The sequence below is a fragment of the Balaenoptera acutorostrata genome, chromosome 3 (assembly GCF_949987535.1).
Source record: "Balaenoptera acutorostrata chromosome 3, mBalAcu1.1, whole genome shotgun sequence".
NCBI lineage: Eukaryota > Metazoa > Chordata > Mammalia > Artiodactyla > Balaenopteridae > Balaenoptera > Balaenoptera acutorostrata.
In genome coordinates, this window is record NC_080066.1 from 84,131,479 (window position 1) to 84,154,582 (window position 23,104).

Consider the following 23,104-nt stretch of genomic DNA (forward strand, 5'->3'; position numbering starts at 1 on the left):
GTTGTTTTGTCAGGTTAGTTGTAGTTTTTATCTAAGCTTTCTCAAACTAGCTACAAAACGTTTGGATTATTTGACTCTACGTTTTGCAAAGATGTGATGTGATTGAAACAGCTTCGCCACTTTAGGATTTGTGTGAATCAGATACACTATGAAAAGGAAGTAGAGAAAAGGCTATTTAAATATATAAACAAGAGTTAAGCTTTATGAATCTGAATGAATTAAATAACAAATACATAAAGTGAACGGGAAATACTGAGAACAAATAGTATTTGTTCAGTAACGTGACATAGTTAAAAGTATGGTGTCCAGTGTTATGTTGAGCTTCTTCCTGTGTGACTATAAGGCAAATAGTAAATGTACCCACTCACAGGGCAGCTCGGAGGCTTTATATATAAGTATATAGGTAAAGCACTTAGCTCAGTACTTGGCCCATCATAATGGAGCCCATTAATATTAACTCTTCAGCTGGTATTATTGGCTTGTCTATTTCAGATGATTTGTAAGAATTCATTTTGTTAAAAGAGAAATCATAGCCCTAGATAGTTCTCTACTTATCATGCTTTTAAAGCTTCTAGAAGGTTTCAAGACATAAGTTATATACACTAATACAATTCTCCCTTCATTCTAGAGAGGACTTGGCTAGAAATACGCTTTCAGTTATAATCTATCTACAATTCAACATTGTCAGCACCATCTGACATAGCTGTAGCTTTCACACCAGGCCCTTTTTAATGTCTCCTTCATCAGCATTCTCAACCTTTTTTTTTCTGCCAGAAAGAGGAACTTATTCTAAACCAGGGCTCTTAAAGGTCCTGCACCCAGCTGTAATTAGCCAGCATAACTAGCACTTTATGAATAATATAGACATGTGTCATAAACTACTGGTTAAATCTCAAGAGCTAGTCCCAACCCTGTTTCTCTTGCCAGTGTAAAGGTTTGAAAGACAGATACTCCTTTTTCTAACTTTCGTTGTAGTTAGAGCTAGCTGTGTGATTCAGTTTTGGTTAATGTGATATAATCAGAAATCTTCTGGAGGGCCTCTGTGGGGGTTGGGGGGGGTGGGGATTGCTTTTCAGATAAAAGGAACAGCATCAAGAGAACAGTTTGGTTGCATAGCTTCTTTCTTGCATTCATAAGTGTGGAATATGATGTACGGACTTGTGGCAGCAAAATTGCAATCATGAGATAACAAGCCTGAGAATGGAAAGTTAACAAGCGGAGGTGGCAACAGCAGAAAGATGGAGTCTGGGTTCTTAGAGATATTACTGAGCTGTCAGAACAACCCTGAGGTAACCTTCTCTGGACTCTTCATACATTATTAAAGTCTTAGTGGTTTAAGCTATTTAGTCAGACTTTTCTGTTCCTTGTAGTTGAAAGCATTCCCAACTTAAGACGTAGCAGCTTTAATGTGAATAAAATTAATATAAATTTGGGAGATTTTAAAAAATTTGTACAAATACAAATTTGTACAAATTTATGCATAAATAACATGGGAATATGACAGAATCCAAGAGGCGAAAGATGAATTCTCTTCAAGCTTTTGACATTGCAAAATATCAGCAGGAATGTCAAATAAACTAGTCTTAGTCATAATTTATAGGTTCTCTGGCTACCCTTGTGAGTCCTTTCCCACATTACCTGTGGCTTTTTAAAGTCTTGCTTTCCTCAGGCTTAGCCACCTGAACATGACAGGGGCAAGGACTGAAGTGTCAATAATAAGGGAAAAGCTGGATATGAGAGAAAATGAGTGGGTGGAAGACATCAGTTAAAAGATGAGTGTGTAAAGACCATACCAGTCTTCCAGCCAGGGTTGCCCCTAGGCTGTCCTGTAGTTCCATGTTCTTGAATTCCACTGGGGGAAGAGGAGAACAAGATATTAAAAAGGCAAAGCGGCAGCAGCAGCCGCAGCAGCTGCTGAAGCCCTAGAAGAATTCCTGGCGAGCATTCAAAGCTCCTTCAACTCTGGGGTTCATTTCCACTTGGTCTCTCAACTCTTACATGAAGTTTATGGTGAAGCCATACCAAACATACGCTTAACTCAATGCTTTAAATTTTAGATTATCCAACGGTGTTAAGACGTTTGGTAAGTCTGTCTGTTTGGTATGAAAATTTAAAGTAGAGGTAGGCAAGGAAGGGAATACAGGTGAGAAAATAAAGAGAACTCTTGTGGAGAAAAGTAGTTAGAAAATTAAGAAAATTTGACCATATCATAGATGAACACGGTAGTAACATTTTCCACTGAGGAATTGCTCTTACTTAAATTTTTTTTTTTTTTTTTTTATTACTCTTAAATTTTATTAATGCCTTCAGTTTGTGCATCATTTAAAACAAGATATGTGCTTTAAAAAGCATTCTTATACATAAATAGATCAAGGGATGGTTAAGTAATTTATCCCTAAAACATGCACATCATTTTTATTCAGGTGTGTATAAGAAAGGGAAATAAGCTTTAAGTCTTTTTCTTTGGATTAAAGACATTTGGAAATTATTATTAAGGAATGCCAAATGTTTTCATGGAACAAATGTGTTTTCCAATAGGAAATGCTGATGTAATTAAAAGGCATTAGTGTTGATAAAGAGGACTGAAAAAACATTTGCACTATACATGATCACCAGGAAAAGAGTTCCAGGGGGTTGAAAATATGTCAAATAAACGAATCAGCATGAATTGAAAGGTATAGATGGAAGAACAGGTAGCAGGTGCCAGATTATGTGACACACAAATATTCAAGGCACATGATTAGGCTAAACAGGTGACTAGGTTTTACAGACCAATTTGTTCTTTCATTGGGAAAATAGTCAAATGTAATATAATTTCCATTTACTGGCATTTATTGATAAATAAATGCAATTAGATCTAGGGCAGCAAATGCTGTCCTTTCAGATACACACCAGAAGTACACACTAGCTAACAGATGCCAGAGTAGCCAAAGCAGTATGATTACACTCCAGTTTTTTTCACACTGCAGTTACATGGATGTTAGCTAAAATGTCTTGTACTGTTTCTATGTATCATACTGTCTACTCTCAAGTTTCCCAAAAGAATTCTTCAAAACTAGGCAGATTAAAGAACTTATTAACCACAAAGGATGCTCAAACTACTATTCAACACCAGTCAAACCCAAACCCTGGAGTTGATTGCTGACTATATTCAGTTTGGGCTTTTCCACTGTGGTTCTCTTCTTTTTCTTTGGTGAGCCAGAGGAATGTGTCTCCCCACTCCCTCCACTACCCATTCTATTATCTATACAATTGCCCTAAATATCCACCAAAGAAAAAGGAATATGTAAAAAACCACAACCTTCAACAATATTTAAACCACCGTCTTCTCAAATCAACTGCAATGGGGAAACAGAGGATATCAAGCTCTGCGAGGTTTGTGAATGATCAAAACTTTCTTCCTAAAAGTTAATAATAGGCAGACAAGGATAATTCTGTTGCTTCTAACAGGCTAGCAAAACGTTCCCCATCTGACTGAGATAAAATGTTTAATACTTTACCTGCTTGGGCTCCTAGAAATACCAACAATTAATTACAATTCCCCAAATAACAACAATTTTCCAAGTATTTTATTTTCAAGCACTTAAAACCCTTCAAAATCAAAAGACATTAAGACAAGGTGTTAGCAATACTATCTGTCTCTTGAACTTTTGTGTGCACAAAGGTCATCCATAATTTCAGTAGACAGCTCATAAGACAGGTGGTTTCTACCTTGGTGATAGCTTTGTGCAGTTATAAACAAAAATGTATCTATAAGTAGATGACACTAGTTAACAAACCAAAGAAACAAAATGCCTTTTTAAGGCTACTGCTGCAATAAATGGTTCAGTCTGAAGTGCACTGGAATAAATTGGTTGATAGGACAATGATAAATCTGGAGGCATAGAAGAATATTAAAAAAAAAAGAGAGAAAGAAGAGGGTTGAAGAGACTGGCAGACACCATCTGTCAGTATTAAAAGGCTTGAATCACACGGATTGCTTTTAACTCCTTGTTCTCTCGTATCCTTGGTTAATGATAACTTTTTTATTTCTTCACACAGCTTGGCCATGTAAATCCACCACAGAGTGGTGACACAATAATATAGATGAATACGACTGATATGATGATGATGATGATTGTGAGCTTGAGATTCTTCATACACATGGCTCGGGCAAGATTTCTGCTGGTTGTTTTGAAGGTGACAGACGAATCCACGAGATTTTCTGTTTTATCTATCAATAATTCCAATCTTTCGCCTCGCTGAGCTACCAGATCTATGTTTCTGACCATGATTCCTTTAAGTTCATCCACTTGGGCTTGAGTCTCCATCACTTTATCTAGGCCTTTATTCTCGGAGTGATGCTTCAGCTGTGCAGCCAAGACACTTGAGAACTCACTATTCATGGCATATGGGAGCGCTGTTTGTGCTCTTGAACCATACGTAGTCTGGAACCTCTTTTTTATCTCATTCAGAAAATTAAAGGCTCGGGAACGCTCAAAATCATCATCAGTGATACAAAGATATACAATCCTGTCTTGGCAGATGTAATGAAACAAATAATTGCCGTGTGAGTACGTTAGCTTGTTATTTTCAGAAGGTATCTTAGCCAGAATCTGCTCTGTCACTTCCAGGAAGTTGCCTCCACACCAAGCATGTTTGGCAAGGATAGTGGTTCCCCTGGCAACAACAGCAAAAAGAATGGCCATGGCTTCGATCTGTCCGGACACCGTGTGAGAACTCGGGGATCGGGAAAGAGTTGCGCGGGTTAGCGCGGGGTCGCCAACTGCTTGCTCCCGGAGGAGGCTGGACGGGACGCCCGCTCTTACTTAAATTTTTGTCATTTGCTGAGACTCCCAAGGGAATGCCTCTTATGAGCATCTTTTTAAAAGTTAATCATAAAGGAAGACTAATTTTTTGTGTAACTAAAGAAACAAACCAAAATATTTTTTTTACCAATGGCACAAAGAGAGAATCATACTTTATTTTTTTTAATTTAAAAATAAATTTTTAGGGGCTTCCCTGGTGGCGCAGTGGTTGAGAATCTGCCTGCTAATGCAGGGGACACGGGTTCGAGCCCTGGTCTGGGAAGATCCCACATGCCACGGAGCAGCTGGGCCCGTGAGCCACAATTGCTGAGCCTGCGCGTCTGGAGCCTGTGCCCCGCGACGGGAGGGGCCGCGATAGAGAGAGGCCCGCGCACCGCGATGAAGAGCGGTCCCCGCACCGCGATGAAGAGTGGCCCCCGCTTGCCGCAACTGGAGAAAGCCCTCGCACGAACCGAAGACCCAACACAGCCAAAAAGAATAAAAAAAAAAAATAAATAAAAAAAAAAAAAAAAATAAAAAAATAAATTTTTAAAAATTAATTAATTGATTTTTGGCTGTGTTGGGTCTTCGTTTCTATGTGCGGGCTTTCTCTAGCTGGGGCGAGTGGGGGCTACTCCTCACTGTGGTGCGCGGGCTTCTCATTGCCGTGGCTTCTCTTGTTGTGGAGCTCGGGCTCTAGGTGCGTGGGCTTCAGTAGTTGTGGCACACAGGCTCAGTAGTTGTGGCTCGCGGGCTCTAGAGCGCAGGCTCAGTAGTTGTGGCGCTTAGTTGCTCCGCTGCCATGTGGGATCTTCCCGGACCAGAGCTCGAACCCACGTCCCCCACATTGGCAGGCGGATTCTTAACCACTGCACCACCAGGGAAGTCCGAGAATTATAATTTAAATGGAGGCTGGCACCTGCAAACTCCTATTCATGTTCATTTGTTGATCATCAAGCTTGACAGTCTCTCTCTTCTCTCACTATACGTTTGGGACATGACTGGCCTTACTGATCACACATTTCTGTAGATGCAGCCTTGTTTCTGGTACAGAGTGAGAAGGAATTTGTAAAAGCACTGTAGGCAGATATGGAGGGGTGCAACAGCAGCAGTATTAGATTTAGATCTTACGTATAAGTGATACAGTGTAATCACAGGCTGCACTTTCCATTTTCTCCTCACTCTGTTGTTAATAGACTCTGAAGTGCTTTTCATCTTATTAGAGTCTATTTGTCTTGTGAATTTTTTAAAATTCAATTTTAGTTTATGTATATAGATATTTTCTTGACTGCTATTAAAAAAGATAATTAACGTTTTGTATTGATATAGATAGATGTCCAGGATATATTGTTAAGTCAAAAAAAAAAGTGTAGTATGTATATATGTGTGCACATATGTGTGCTTGTGTATGCCTACGTTCTGGAAGAATTTATACTAGACTGTTGAGATTATTGAAAGCAGTTATTTCTAGAGGTGTGATTATGGGAGACCTTCACTTTCTAATTTATCTATATCTATAATACTTGGATTTTTGTAATCAGCATACTTTTTTGTAATGAGAAAAAAACAAATCTTTTCTTTCTTTAAGTAGTATAAACAAAGATGTTTCAAAGAAACTTTTTTTTGAGTTAAGGAAAGTTCCTTGACAGTGTATACATGTGTGAATAATATATATAATATACTAAAATAATTTATAATATATCTAAAATGTTTGATGCCTTCAGAAATGAGACGTCTCACTCCTGATACTCTTTTAGCCTTGGAATTGGCATCTTAGATTAGGCATGAACTAAGAACATTTTCCAGGGGACAGGGGAAAAAGAGGAAGGCTGCCTATTCAGGGTCATCTGAAGAGTTCTGAGAGATGCTACAAATAAAAGAAAATCCATCAAGAACTCCCACAAGTCAACAACAGACAAACAGCTTAAAAAATGGGCAAAGGTGGGGTTTCCCTGGTGGCGCAGTGGTTGAGAGTCTGCCTGCCAATGCAGGGGAGACGGGTTCGAGCCCTGGTCTGGGAAGATCCCACATGCCGCGGAGCAACTGGGCCCGTGAGCCACAATTACTGAGCCTGCGCGTCTGGAGCCTGTGCTCCACAACAAGAGAGGCCGCGATAGTGAGGGGCCCGCGCACCGCGATGAAGAGTGGCCCCCGCTTGCCGCAAGTAGAGAAAGCCCTCGCACAGAAACGTAGACCCAACACAACCATAAATAAATAAATAAATAAATAAAATTAAAAAAAAAAATGGGCAAGGGACTTGAATAGACATTTCTCCAAATACGTACAAATAGCCAGTAAGCCCATGAAACGTGTTGAACATCATTAACCATTAGGGAAATGCAAATAAAAACCACAATGAGATACCACCTCACACTCATCAGGATGCCTACTCGCAAAAAAACAGAAAATAAGAAGTGTTGGGGAGGATGTGGAGAAATTGGAACCCTTGTGCACTGTTGGTGAGGATGTAAAATAGTGTGTCCACTATAGAAAACTGTAAGACAGCTGCTCAAAAAATTAACATAGAATTGCCATCCAATCCAGCAATTCTGCTTATGGTTATATACCCAAAGAATTGAAAGCAGGGTCTCACAGAGATATTTGTACACCTGTGTTCATGGCAGCATTATTCATAATATCCAAAAAGATGGAAGGAACCTAAGTGTCCAGCAACAGATGGTTGTTGTATATATATACAACAGAATATTACTCAGCTTTAAAAAGGAAGGAAATTCTAACACAAGCTACAACTCAGATGAACCTTGAGGGCATTAGGGCAAGTGAAATAAACCAATCACAAAATGATAAATACTGTATGATTCTACTTATATGAGGTATGAGCAGTCAAATTCACAGAGACAGAAAGTAAAATGGTAGTTGACAGCAGCTGAGGGAAGGGAGGAATGGAGAGTTATTGTTTAATGGGCACAGAGTTTCAGTTTTGGAAGATGAAAATGTTCTGTGAATGGATGGTGGTGATGGTAGCACAACAATGTGAATGCACTTAATAACTACTGAGCTGTATATTTTAAAATGGTGAAGATGGTAAATTTTATGTGTACTTTACCGCAGTTAAAAATAATAAATAAAGCCCATTAATGCTTCAGAATCTTCCCTTCTAAACCTATTCCTAGGTATTCTCTTTGCAAGTTGTTCTTTTCCGAGCATAAATATGTATAATGTCTCATGGTGAGCAAGTATCAGTCCTTTCTTCAGTGAGAATGAGACAGGAAGCTGGAGGACATATCTGGAGCTAAGGCTCAAGGAAAAGCTGCTTCAATAGTAAAATGGGCAAAGGAAGAAGGAGATACTTTGGGCCACTAAAAATAATCTGTTACATTACAATTTTGCCTTACCCTGGCTCAGCCCCACAAAGCCTCTGATCCAATAGTATCTCCAATGTTAGTAAGAATCTAAGGTGATATTTTACCTTTGATATGCTTTATAGAATTTTAGACTGCATTCCTGGGCCAACAAGACATTTGCAGAGATTCATCAAATATTTACCCATGCTTTTCCATTAGGAGTTAATACAGGTGATTTTTTAGATAGTAATCTTGGTATAGGACTAGTGTTTCTAAACATCAAATGAAAGACAAACCATAAAGGGAAAAATTAACAAGAATTTTAACAATTTAAACTTCTCTACAACAACAACAAAACAAATGCTTTAAGTGACATTAATTGGGAAACTGGTAGAACAGAAAAATATTTTCAATTCTTTGATTAAGGCCTCAGTATCCTTAATATATAAAAAAGTAATGAAATCCATAAGAAAGACTAACATCCTAGTAGTAAAGTAGACAACACAAATAGGCAGTTCACAAAAGATGAAACTTAAATAGCCTATAAACATTGAGAAGTTATTTAAGTTGTTTCTTAAGTAACTGAAGAAATGCAAATTAAGGTAATGAGATATTATTTTTTTATCAAACTGATAATTTTTTTTAAATTTTACTTATTTAGGGATATAAAACCTATCATAACCTGCTAGTGTGAGTAAACTTGGTTTAATCCTTCTATGGGGCAGTTTAGCGATATATGCATCAAAAGCCTTAGAATTTGTTATGCCTTTTAAGCTGACAGTAATGTATATGTAAGAATTTGTTTTAAGGAAATAAGTGTGAATGAATACTACAAAGATGGTAATTTCTGTGCTGTGGAATACTGTATCCAACTGGAGACAATGTACATGTCCAACAATAGGGAATTGTTTACATAAAGTCTGTACAAAGCTAGTGTCTAATAAATTCATTAGTATTTTCAAATAATTAACTTTTGACTCGGATTTTTCTTTATTATACAGTTATTTTCTAGTTTGTTGATTATTCTTGTGTTTGTTATTTTCTTTCATCTACTTTCTTTGAGTTTAATTTGTTATTCTTTTTTTAGTGTCTTGGGATAGATGCTTAGACATTGATTTTTCAGCCTTCCTTCTTTTGTAATATATGATTTAAAGGCATAAATTTCCCTCAAAGCACCACTTTGGCTATATTCTTCTGGTTTTTGTGGTTGATTTTTAAATTATCATTCAGTTTAAAATGGTTTTATTTCCCTTCAGAGTTTCTCTCTGACTCTTGGGTATTTACAAATATATTGTTTTATTTCCAAAAATGTGGCAGTTTTCTAGTTATCTTTCTGCTACTGATTTGTAGTAAAATCCCGCTGTTGACAATTAACATAATCCTGTTATCTGTGTATGTGCTTTGAAATTTGTTGAGACTTGCCATCCCATCCCCCCATTCCACCTGCCACTAGCTGCTTTTAAGGCTTTTCTCTTTGTTTTTAGTTTTCAGCAGTTTTACTATGACCTATCCACATACAGTTATCTTTTCATTTATTCTGTTATGGGTCGTTAGAGCTTTTTGTTATGGCTTAATGTTTTTCATCAGTTTTGGAAAATGTTTGACAGGTATCTCTTCAAATGTTATTTTCTCTGTCCTTCTGGAGCTCAATTGCATATAAGTTAGACTTTTCCACTACATTCCATATGTCCCTGATCCTCTTTTATCTATTACTTTGTTTTTTCTATTTTTTGGTTCAATATGATTATTTTCTACTGAGCTATCTTTCACCTCACACATCCTCTCTTCTGCTGTGTCTAACCCATCTACTGAATTCTTAATTTTAGTTATTATATTTTTCAGTTCTAAAGGTTCCACTTGCCTTTTAAAAATATTCAAGCTCTCTGGTAAAATTACTAATTATTTGCATATTTTAAAATATATTAATCATTTATTGAGGTATAACTGACAAATAACATTTGTTAGTTTCAGGTATACAACATGATTTGATATTTGTATACATTGCAAAATGATCACCACAGTAAATCTAGTTAACATCCATCACCATACAGAGTTAAAATTTTTTTGTCTTGTGATGAGGACTTTTAAGATGTACTCTCTTAGCAACTTTCTCACATGAAATACAGTATTATTAATTATAGTCACCATGCTATACATTACATCCCCATGACTGATTTATTTGTAAATGGAAGTTTGTAATTTTTGACCCCCTTCACCTGTTTTGCCCACTTCCTACTCCCTGCCTCTGGTAGTTGCCAGTTTGTTCTCTGTATCTGTGAACTTGACTTTTAATCATAGTTTTTTTAAAAAGTGTGTGCTTGATCACTCCAATATCTGAGTCACCTGTGACTCCTTTTCTGTTGTTTGTTCTCTCGGATTTTGGTCATTTAGTCTTTTTTCCTGTCATGCCTGCTACTTTTTCATTGAATGGAGACATTCTATATGAAAAATTATAGAGGCTCTGGATGATAACTTCCAGAAATGATTTAATTTTCTTCTGGCAGCCAGACTGGTAACCTTGTCTAATTAGGGATTGAGAGGTTTTACTGTGTTTCAGGCTTTGTAAGGGCAATCAGTTTTCAGTTGGCCATAACCTTACATATGATGTTTTAAGGATCTCAACTAAAAACTGGGATATAGTCACCAGACCTTTATTCCTTCTGGACCTGAACTCCAATTTTTGTTTCCTCACCTCTCGAGTTGCCAGAATTTCTACTTAGCTGTTTAGCTTCTTTTTTTTTTTTTTTTTTTTAAATTTGGATAGGCCATGAGAATAATTCCTTTTATTTATTTATTTATTTGTTTATTTATTTATTTTTGGCTGTGTTGGGTCTTCGGTTCGTGCGAGGGCTTTCTCTAGTTGCGGCAAGCGGGGGCCACTCTTCATCGCGGTGCGGGGACCGCTCTTCATCACGGTGCGCGGGCCTTTCACTATCGCGGCCCCTCCTGTTGCAGGGCACAGGCTCCAGACGCGCAGGCTCAGTAGTTGTGGCTCACGGGCCCAGCTGCTCCGTGGCATGTGGGATCCTCCCAGAACAGGGCTCGAACCCGTGTCCCCTGCATTAGCAGGCAGATTCTCAACCACTGCGCCACCAGGGAAGCCCTGTTTAGCTTCTTAATGGTTGCTTTCTGCTTGGTTTCTCAGCCACTTTCCCTGCACATCTACAGTTTAGAAATTGACAAAATGCTCCAAAGGGAAATTGTGAACAACTGAGACCACCTGTTTTTCTCTAAGATTCTGGCCCCCTCCAGTCTTGGAGTTCAAGCCTCCTGGTTCAGCTAGTTTTTGTCTTTTTAGAACAGTGAGACTATCAAGTTCTAGGCTAATACTCTCTGCTCAGCTTCCATACCCCATAAGGTGACTTGGTAAATGACCTGAGGAAAAAAAAGTAGTAGCAAATGTAGAGCTCACCTCAGTGTATTTCCCTTCTTTCTGGGAACTTGACCCCCTCAAATCATGATTTTTTTGGTTGCTCTCAAACACCTTTAATCTGCTGTTTTGTTTGTTTGTTTTTGCATTTTATCCATCTTTCTTAATTGTTCTCATTGAGAACACCAGTCTGATACACGTTATCCATCATATCTAGAACCAAACGTCCTTTGCTAAGCTATCTTGTAAGTGTATGTTATAAGTACTTTTGTTATGTAGATGCAGGAATTATTCAGATGGTATGATATAAACTTTTTGGGGGGAGTTATTTTAAAGAAACTTTCTGGTAGGTAAAGTAACAGTTTATGAAAATTTTATTTCAGATATCTTATCAATCATTCCAAACACATATATAACCCAGTATATGTGCATGTGTGGGTATGAAGTAAATCCTAAAATAGCTTTCCGTTTTTAAAGACTGATTAGTTTTTCCTAATAGTTTTATAATTTGTTATACGGTATACAAAGTGAAAACCTAATTTTGGCTAGTATTCATTTTATGGTCTATTTATGAAAAGGTTGTTTTTACATTTTTTAATAATAATGTTTCTTAGAGATAAATTTGAATTTGTTTAAATTTAAAAAATAACCAAACCTGGGACTTCCCTGGTGGTGCAGTGGTTAAGAATCTGCCTGCCAGTGCAGGGGATGGGTTTGAGCCCTGACCGGGGAAGATCCCGCATGCCACGGAGCAACTAAGTCTGTGCACCACAACATCTGAGCCTGCGCTCTAGAGCCCATGAGCCACAAGTACTGAGCCTGCATGCCACAACTACTGAAGCTCGTGCGCATAGAGCCCGTGCTCCGCAACAAGAGAAGCCACTGTGATGAGAAGCCTGAGCGCCGCAACGAAGAATAGCCCTCTCTCGCCGCAACTAGGGAAAGCCTGTGCGCAGCAACGAAGACCCAACGCGGCCATAAATAAATAAATTTATTTTTTTAAAAAAGTTTCTGTAAAAAAAAAAAAAAAAAAAACCAAATCTTAGCTATACGTACATACTTTTTATAACTAATTTTCTCTATACTAATAATTACTCCTGTCAAGAAAATTTATTTTTCTATTATAAGTGTATTGGTTATAAATCTTTCTGGAATCTATTATTAAAAATAGGATGTAATTTATTTTTTATTTGGAAAATACAGAAGACCCTGGTGAAGAATTAAAAAAAAAAAAATTAAAAACTACCCCTCAAAGACAACCAATGCTAATTTTTGGATATAGTCTCTGTTGTAGATATTATGCCGCACTGCCCAGATCTATCTTTGAGGACTTCCCAACTCACTTTTCCCAGTTGCTGTGAGGTTGTTGGGAATTTTCTCAGCTTAAGAGAGGCATTTTGCCCAAGGTCACACTCTTTTCTAGGGCAGCCTACATTCAGTGACTGGTTGATGCGGGGGTGCCTACATTGCAGTTCAGCTTCTCCCTCTGCCCAGTGCTTCCTTTCCTTCCTCCTATAGCTGTAGATCCAAGAGTGCTCACTAATAAACTGCCTGCACACTATTCTCCATCTCACACTGTGCTTCCTGGGGAACTCAAACTGCAACAGTCCCTTTCTAGCTTTTTTCATTCATGTTTTTTTATATAGTCAAGATTATTATATACATATATATTATATATATTATATATATTTATATATTATATATAATATAAATATATATATAATATACATTTATATATAATATAAATATATTATATATATATAGTGTGTGTATATATATATATATATATATATATATATATATATATAATATAAATATTTGTATTTCTGTGCAGCTCTTTTCCCTGTTTATGACATAAGCATTTTTACTTGGTATTTAAAATAGTTCATTTTTCAGATTATTGTGTGGTTTGGACATTATTTAACCTTTGCTACACATTTAAGTGTTTCCATAGTTTGGGTATTATAAATAATGCTGTTATGAATATTTGTAAGATACATTTTTATATGTTTTGGACTATTTTTGTAGAATTGACTCCTAAAGATAAAGCTTCTGAATATTTTAATGTACTGTGTATATAATGCTAAGCTGCTTTCCAGAAAGAATGTACCAGTTTATATACCTTCATTAACAGTATATTAGTGTCCTTCACCAAGTGTCCCATTCATGTAAGTATAATCTCTCCTTCCTAAAGAGAGGATACTGAATACAATTTAAACTTTTCTGAGTGATGGGCTATCGTAATAAAGGTGACTAGTCGTGTAGTAGTACAGTGGAACTCTCATAGTCTACTAAGGTGATATGGGATATTTGCACATATACTCAATTACTTCAGGTCAAAAATTTTAGAGGGCCTGGTTTCTTCATTACGAGGCCATAAAATCTTACTTTTTGCCACTCTCTAGTTCCCCAAATTTTTGCAGCTTCTCTTCCTTCGCAATGGATACTCTTTTGAGTTCTTCCTAGATTGTGATGAACCTCCTTTTATCCCCAACCATTTTGTTTAACTTGACATCCTCTCTTACTTCAGCCACATGTGACTAGGCCAGGGGTGGCAACCTTTCCTATGTTGACCATTCCATGTCCATTTCCTGGGACTTTTTCAGAGGAGGGAAAGACTGGGTGCTCAGGATGTGTGATGGGCATCTTGCACCAGGTGTGGGGCCCAGAAAGCAGTTGTTGCAGATATGCACAGAGGAGCAGAGATGAGAAACTTCAGAAGGACTGATTAACTTTCCAAGTCCTGTTTCCAGTTCTGTCTGAAGCCCTGTTCCTATTCTTAAGGCTTCTTAAGGTTCCTATTCTTAAGGCCCCATATCCTTAAAATCCTCCTTACTTGCCTAAGTTAACTCAAGTTTGTTTGTTAAGACAACATTACTTTTCTGTCTTTAAACTGACATGAACTTGGAACAGATAAAATTATAAAATAAACCTAGATGAAGAGTCTTTGAATGAAGACTTGAGGGATTCTCCTTCAAGTAAAGCTCTAGGCATGCAAAGACTTTATGTCTTTTCTTTTGAACACTCAGAGGCCATTTTTGCCTTTTATTCTTTTTTTTTTAACATCTTTATTGGAGTATAGTTGCTTTACAATGGTGTGTTAGTTTCTGTTGTATAACAAAGTGAATCAGCTATACATATACATATATCCCCACGTCTCTTCCCTCTTGTGTCTCCCTCCCACCCTCCCTATCCCACCCCTCTAAGTGGACACAAAGCACTGAGCTGATCTCCCTGTGCTATGTCTGCCTTTTATTCTTAGTAGTGTTCTAGGTAGTTGAATTTTAGCCACTTTATAAGTCAATTTAATTTTTTTAGTACTTTAGGCTGAAATATATTTTTCATAGATCTCAAGAGTGACTAATTACTGGCTAACATTGGGTTTTGTAAATAGCATAAGGAAAACTAATTGCCAATTGGACATTGTTGAGAACTATGTAATTGTCAGCCTTAACATTTATTTAAAAGTCTCTGCAATAGTTGGTTTCCTTGGTATTGAAGTGCTCAGCTAGATAAATTTAGCAGAATCATTAATATTTGCCCAGAACTTGGCATTTAGATAACAGATTACATTCTACCTTTTATTTAATCAGAATAACTTGAGTTTTGATAACAGGTATCTGGAGAGAACTCTGACTAAATACTGTAGTATATTTGTAACCCACTGCTAAATAATGATGATATGCTTTACGGAGTCGATATGCTTTTCCATTGGCAGGAAAGATCTGTGGGCTTTAGTACAGAATTAAGGAGACCATTGGCCCCTGTTCCATCTGTAGGCTTTTTTCTGGTCCCCAGCCCAGAGATTTCATCTTATGTTTTGGTCATATTGGCAGTTGCATAATGTATAGATGGATTAGTGAAACGCCATCCCCACTAGTAGAGAATGTTTTATTGATGATGAGTCATTGATGATGAGTCAAAAATGCTTTTTGTTTGGAAACCAAGAATGGCACTGCTCAGTGGTGATCACATGTTTTCTTCATATAAGACAGGAAAAATGTATGAGTCTTTATTCCTGGTTTGGGCTGGTCCTCCCTGCCTCATTCTTCTCCATCTATTACAGGTTGAGCTGTCATATCGTGGGGTGTTAGAGCAAGGGGCCAGGCAGCGAAGCTTGTTATGCTGGTAGTTCAACCTTGGACTTTTAGTTGTTCTTTCCACCCTTATATAAGACAAGCTAAAACATGGTTTTGTTATATTTTTGTTACAAATAATTTATTATTAAAATCAGATTAGTTTAGGGCTTCCCTGGTGGCGCAGTGGTTGAGAATCTGCCTGCCAATGCAGGGGACACGGGTTCGAGCCCTGGTCTGGGAAGATCCCACATGCCGCGGAGCAACTAGGCCCGTGAGCCACAATTACTGAGCCTGCGCGTCTGGAGCCTGTGCTCCGCAACAAGAGAGGCCGCGATAGTGAGAGGCCCGCGCACCGCAATGAAGAGTGGCCTCCGCTCGCCGCAACTAGAGAAAGCCCTTGTACAGAAATGAAGACCCAACACAGCCATAAATAATAAATAAATAAATTTTAAAAAAAAAAGTTGAGGAATTTAAACAAAAACTCCTAAAGAAACTCAACATTTAGAAAAAAAAATCAGATTAGTTTAAGTTTCAGAGGAAAAAATATATACTTTTACTCATATTTCTCCCTTCCTCCTGTATACCCAGCTAAGTAAACCAAAATTTAATGGGGTCTATGGAGGCTGTATAGCAATGAGTCAGAATGCTCAGTATGTCTAGTGTTTGGAACTTGTTGCCAAGGTTGTAGATGCTCTGAGTCTAATGTTTTCCTGAGTACAGTATTATGTGAGTAGCATGTTTCGGTGCTGAAGAACACATTTTTAAAATGGAAGCGTTCTCCAGTCTTTGTTAATGTGCTTTGGGAAAGAGTGGCTACATATTTACTTTATGGCTCAGCAATTAATGACTCAAAGTATAATAAATCTGATTTGCAAAACTCTATAAACTGTTTAAGATCATTTGTCGGTCACTTAATCTGTGGGTACAGTCAAATCACTCTCAAACTTTTGGCTTTGAGATATAGTTTGCCTTGGACAAGAGGCTACTCTTTCTGTCCCTTTCTTCCAGAGCATGTTAAATGACTCTTGAGTGCCAAGGTTCACAGCCTATTCACACGTGGCCTGGGACAACCTCTCTCCCCTAGAACCATGGTAGCAGCCCAAGGGTTCTACAAGCTTCAGTTCTTATCCCCACATGCCCATAGCCCTGTTGATGGTTCTGAGTTTTCTCCTATGGTTAAAAACAAACAAAATAGCTTTCCATTCATGGAAAAATCTAAAACATGTACTACAGTAGAAAAAACAGTACAATAAGTTCCCAGGTACCCATCCTCCATCTTTAACAATATCAACTCATGGCCAGTCTTCTACCCCCACCCACTTCTGCTCTTCCATATCATTTTGAAGCAAATCCCAGACGTACTGTCATTTCATCCCAAATATTTCAGTATGTGCAGAAAAGAATTGCCATATTAGGCCTGACTGTTGTCCTATGAAAGGCTTGCTTACAGGTTTGGCCCTTGGCTAGCAACTGGGAACTTGGATTTTGGGAGGGTTCTCACTGTCTTAACTGATAGTGGTGCACTGTGCTTAAGCTTTGTGTACAAGTAATATCATTTATGCTGAACACCTGCTTTCCTTCTGGGAGTCTGGAATCTTGGAATGTGCTAGACAGAGTGGGCCTCTGTAACCAGCCCCCAATAAAACCTTGGGTACCAAGTCTCTAATGAGCTTCTCTTGTAGACCCTATTGTCGCAACTTGTTCCTAGGAGAAATTCAGCACATCCTGTATGACTCCACTGGGAGAAAACACTTGGAAGCTCTCACCTGGTTTCCTGTAGACATCACCCCATGTACCTTTTCCTTTTGCTGATCTTGTTTGGTATCCTTTTGCTGTAATAAATCTTAGCTATGAGTATGGTATAGACTGAGTCCTGTGAACCGTCCTAGGATATCACTGAACCTGGGAGCGGTCTTGGGGATCCCTGACACAACATCTCTAACACAAGCACTTAAAAAAAAAAAAAAATATATATATATATATATATATATATATATATACACACACACACATATATACACACACACACAAACATACATACAATCTCCATAATATCATTATTATACAAAAAAATTCATAAAATTTTTTTAATGTCATCAAATGTGAAATCGGTATTTGCATTTCCAATTGTATCATAAATTGAATCAAGGTTCTGGTACTACAACTGGTTGATATTTCTTTTAAGTCTCTCTTAATCTATATGTTCCCTCTCTTTTCTTTTCTTTTTCTTTTTTTTTTTTTATTTCCTTGAAATTTATTTGTTGAAGAAACTGGGTCATTTGTCCTATAGAATATCCTACAGTCTGGTTTTTGCTGATTATATTGCCATAGTGTAGTTTAACGTGTTCCTCTGTAAATTGCTAGTTGAACCTAGAGGCTTTTTGTAAGAGTTCTTGAAAGCCCAGTGCCTTCATATGTCTTGAGGCTATGCCTTAATTTCTATTTGATTAATGTTTGCCAAACACTTTGAGGTACTTGGATAAAAGGGGTTCCAACAGTAAATAGCTTTGTTTTCATTAGCATGAGACTACATCTTCTGACACTTGGAGCCTGAGTCATTGCACTTTAGAGAATCCAATCGAAAGTACGTGGCTCAGTGTTCACTATCTGTCTTAAGGTACTAGCCCTGGCAGAGTTCCCTGAGCTAAAGCTGTTTAGTGATTTAGGGTTGGTACAGTGCCATGGGGACCAGATATTATGATGTAGGTGGAAATGTAGTTTTTTCTTAAAGTCTATCTTACTGTTTTTGAAGACCCTAAAACTTAAAATAGAAAACATCAGAAACCTAATAAAATCTGTAAACCCATTAAATTAATTTGCTATGCAACAGATCCCTTCAGTATCTCAGTAACTAAGTTCTAATTACTGTTACTAAGTTCCTCTTATTTCAACTCTATAGGAATAGTCTGACAACAAGGATCCAATGTAGGTATCACAGGTCATCTTTGGTGATGTGCTTTTTTGAAATGACCATGTATTTGGGCATTTAATAAACATTTAACATACAGGTGTACACTTTAATTTTTTTAATTTTTAATAAAATAAAGATTCCCATCTTAACCATTTGTAAGTATATAGTTCAACAGTATTAAGTACATTCATATTGTGTAACTAATCTTTGGAACACTTTTCATCTTGCAAAACTAAAACTCTGTACACATTAAACAACAGCTCCCTGTTCCCTCCTCCTTCCAGCCCCATGGCAACCACTCTTCTACTTTCTGTCTATGAATTTGGCTACTCTGGGTATCTCATATAAGGGGAATTACAGTATTTGTCTTTTTTGTGACTGGCATATTTCACTTAGCATGATGTCCTCAAGGTTCATCCTTGTTGTAGCATGTGTCAGGATTTCCTTCCTTTCCAGAGCTGAATAATATTTCGCTAAATGCATATATAGTAGTCCTCCCTTATCTGTAATTTCGTTTTCAGCTTCAGTTACCTGTGGTCAACCACAGTCCAAAAATATTAAATGGAAAATTCCTGCTATTAGATTTGGCAGTGATTTCTTGGATATGAAAAGTCTTCATAAGTTTTAAATTGTGCACTGTTCTGAATAATGTGATAAAATCTTGCACCATCCCGCTCCTTCCTGCCCAGGATGTGAATCATATTTGATGTCCTTTGTCCAGCATATCCCGCCTGTTAGTTACTTAGTAGCCCTCTTGGTTCAGATCAACTGTCCTGGTATCACAGTGCTTGTGTTTAAGTCACCCTTATTTTACTTAATAATGGCCCAAAGCACAAGAGTAGTGATGCTGGCAATTCAGATATTCTCTTACTGTGCCTAATTTATAAGTTACTTTATCATAGGTATGTATGTATAGGAAAAAAATAGTGTGTATAAGAGTTTGGTACTATTCACAGTTTCAGGCATCCTCTGGGGGTCTTGGAATGTATCCCCCATGGATAAGAGGGAACTACTCTGCTACATTTTGTTTACCCATGCATCTGTTGACAGATACTTGGATTGGTTCTACGTTTTGGATATTATGTATAATGCTGCTGTGAGCATGGGTGTACAAATATCTCTAAACCTGCTTTCAATTCTTTTGGGTATATACCAAGAAGTGGATTTGCTGGATTGGATGTCATTCTCTGTTTTATTTTTTTTAAGAACTGCCATCTTGTTTTCCACAGCAGCTGTACCATTTTACATTTTCCCAACATCAGTGCACAAGGTTTCCAATTTCTTCACATCCTCTTTAACAGTTGTTATTTTCTGGGTGTTTTTGAGAGTAGGCAAGTATCTCATTGTGGTTTTCATTTGCATCTCCCTAATGATTAATGTTGCTGGCCATTTGTATGTCTTTTTTGGAGAAAAATCCTTTGCCCATTTTTAATCAGATTGGTTGTTTTTGTTGTTGTTGTTGAATTGTAGGAGTTCCATATATTCTGGATATTAGCCCCTTATCAGATATATGATTTGCAGATATTTTCTCCCATTCTCTGGGTTGCCTTTTCACTCTTGGCCACACCTCACAGCATGTGGGATCTAGTTCCCTGACCAGGGATCAAACCCGCCCCCCCTGCATTGGAAGTGTGGAGTCTTAACCACTGGACCACCAGGAGAGTCCCTGCCTTTTCACTCTTGATTGTGTACTTTGATGCACAAATTTTTAATTTTGATGTAGTCCGATTTATCTGTTCTTTTTCTTTTGCTGCCTGTGATTTTGGTGTCAGAGCCAAGAAATCATTGCCAAATCTAATGTCAGGAAGATTTTCCCCTATGTTTTCTTCCAAAAGTTTTATAGTTGTAGCTTTTACATTTAGATCTTTGATCCATTTTGAGTTAATTTTTATATGCGGTATAAGGTTAAAGTCTAACTTCATTCTCTGCAGTTACGCTTTTACACTTTGGTTTAATAATGCATGAGCACACCATCTCAAAGGTTGGGGGAGGGCTCTCAAGTCAGTTGCACTGTTGACAACTGCTTGCTGTGGGAAACTTGGCTCAGTGCCTCTTCCCAGGGGCAGTTGTTACTGATCTATCTCATTTTTCCCCAAAGAAAAATTTTTCTAAGTTTTAATAAGGTAAGAGAAGTTGTTAAATAATTTTTACTAATTATAAGTAGTAATTAATTTATAACTTTTAGCTTAGATTCTTAAACGTTTTGTTATGAAAAGTTTTTAAACATACACAATGTAAAGAGAATAGTAAAACAAACCCCTAAACACCCAGCTTCATCAGATCTTAGCATTTTGCACATATTGCTTCTTCTCTTCCCTCTCCAAACATTTTTTCTTTCTGGAGTATTTTAAGGCAAACCCTAGTCATTTTATCATTTCGCTCATATTTATATGTTTAATGTAAACATACAGATTTCAAATCAAATATGTATTATGTCAGAGTGTGCTTTTTCTATGTGCTTTATAGTAGAATATTTGTATAATCAATTTGTATTGTTTTAAAACCTAGAACTAGGACCAGCAGCATAATTTTAATATTTGAAATTGCTTCACAGTTTTATAATTTTGCATATTGCTTTTTGGCATTTCTTTGATCATATCTATGACTAGTATGCTACCTAAGCCTCGGGAACCCAAGCCTCAGCTGTAACATTGCTCTTTTAGGAAAATATGAACTGCTTTACAGCTCTCCATGGTAGAATGTGGTTTCCAAGAACTCATTATTTACAGTTATCAGCTACATATATTTATAAACTGCTATATGAGAACGCACAGGAAAGATTACAAAAATATGCTTCTCTTTTTTTACTTTCTCCCTTGATGTTTTGAGTCCTAGTAGATATCATGTAACAAGTCCAGCCACCTGATCCATTATTCTTTCAACCCCTTATTTTTTTATTTTATTTTATTTTATTTTATTTTTTAACATCTTTATTGGAGTATTGCTTTACAATGGTGTGTTAGTTTCTGCTTTATAACAAAGTGAATCAGGTATACATATACATATGTTCCCATATCTCTTCCCTCTTGCATCTCCCTCCCTCCCACCTTTCTAGGTGGTCACAAACCACAGAGCTGATCTCCCTGTGCTATGCGGCTGCTTCCCACTAGCTATCTGTTTTACGTTTGGTAGTGTATATATGTCCATGCCACTCTCTCACTTTGTCACAGCTTACCCTTCCCCCTCCCCATATCCTCAAGTCCATTCTCTAGTAGGTCTGTGTCTTTATTCCTGTCTTACTCCTAGGTTCTTCATGACCTTTTTTTTTTTCCCCCTTACTTTTTTTTAAACTGGAGAATTTAATAAAATTCATTAAAGTGGGGGATTTTTTGCTCTAGAAGAAGGGCTACTTGAAAGTTAAGAATTCAGAAACACATGACCATTGAATTGAGAGATATTCAAAGGCCTCATCCAAGGTTAAGAAGTTTTCTTCTTAGTTTTTTTTATTGCCTGATTATCCGGTGCTACTGGAACCCAAAGATGGACTCCAGATAGGTCATCTTATCAGGCTGTTTGAAGTAGGGCTGTTTGGTAATTGGGAGGTTGGGAGTGATGTGGATCAGAGGTGTTGAGAGCTCTTGCTGTACAAGTTAATTTCTTTAATCAGAGAGGAATAAAGACCTTATACAGGGTCTGGAAACCCAAGAATGATGGTCAAGAGTAATGCAAAATTGAAACCAAGAAAAGCCATAGTGTAAAACCCATTTTAGCACACTGTCCCGTACATGCCTCAGATAGAGAGTTTTGTGTCGTATAATCTATTTCTCCTCTCTGAGAACCCCTGCATTTTTAATGCCGAGGTAAAAACTATCACAGAGTCTTCTGAATAGATATTTAAGAAGTATTCATACATGACACAGATACTAATTCATTACTTTCTTAAGAAAGCCCACATTCCCCATGCTGACATTTCAAACTCTGGATGTCTGCTTCACCCACATGCCTAAGGGCTATTTGTGCGGAATCTTCCACAGAGGCTTGACTGTGAGCATCTGATGACTCCAGGGAGCATGGTGGTGGTTAGGTGTGCACACTTGGCCTTTGGAATCGGCCCCCACTCCTCTTAGCCTTTCAGTGAATGACAAGGAGAAAGTATAATTCTGTTTCATTTCTTTTTTTTGTTTGTTTTCTCCTGTTTTAGAAGAATTTCACATAAGTTGCTCTTTGAAAAAATAGCAAAAATCTTTTTTTTTTTTCAGCTGGAAAAGCCTCTCATAATTTATTAATGGAGCCAATCTCTTTAAAAATGTGGGGGCTTTCCTGGTGGCGCAGCGGTTGAGAATCTGCCTGCTAATGCAGGGGACACGGGTTCGAGCCCTGGTCTGGGAAGATCCCACATGCCACGGAGCAACTGGGCCCGTGAGCCACAATTACTGAGCCTGCGCGTCTGGAGCCTGTGCTCCGCAACAAGAGAGGCCACGATAGTGAGAGGCCCGCGCACCGCGATGAAGAGAGGCCTCCGCTTGCCGCAACTAGAGAAAGCCCTTGCACAGAAACGAAGACCCAACACAGCAAAAATAAATAAAATTAAGAAGCATTGTAAGAAAGGTTTAATTAAAAAAAAAAATGTGAAGAAAATAGTAAAACTACTAATATAAAAGGATGACCTCTCTGAGGTGGTGACATTTGAGCTGAGGTTTGAGTAAGAAAGC

The 23,104-nt window shown here is 37.6% G+C and overlaps 2 protein-coding genes across 6 annotated transcripts in view; one reads left to right on the plus strand and one right to left on the minus strand.

The window, feature by feature from the left end:
• MYO5A (myosin VA) overlaps window positions 1-23,104 on the plus strand; it is a 206,466-nt gene that overhangs the window by 27,475 nt on the left and 155,887 nt on the right. The window lies entirely within an intron of this gene.
• On the minus strand, window positions 4,006-4,793 carry LOC103004260 (vesicle-associated membrane protein 7). Its single transcript, XM_057542130.1, has one exon. It carries the CDS (start codon window positions 4,686-4,688, stop codon window positions 4,026-4,028), a length of 663 nt encoding a protein of 220 aa, XP_057398113.1. The 5' UTR covers window positions 4,689-4,793; the 3' UTR covers window positions 4,006-4,025.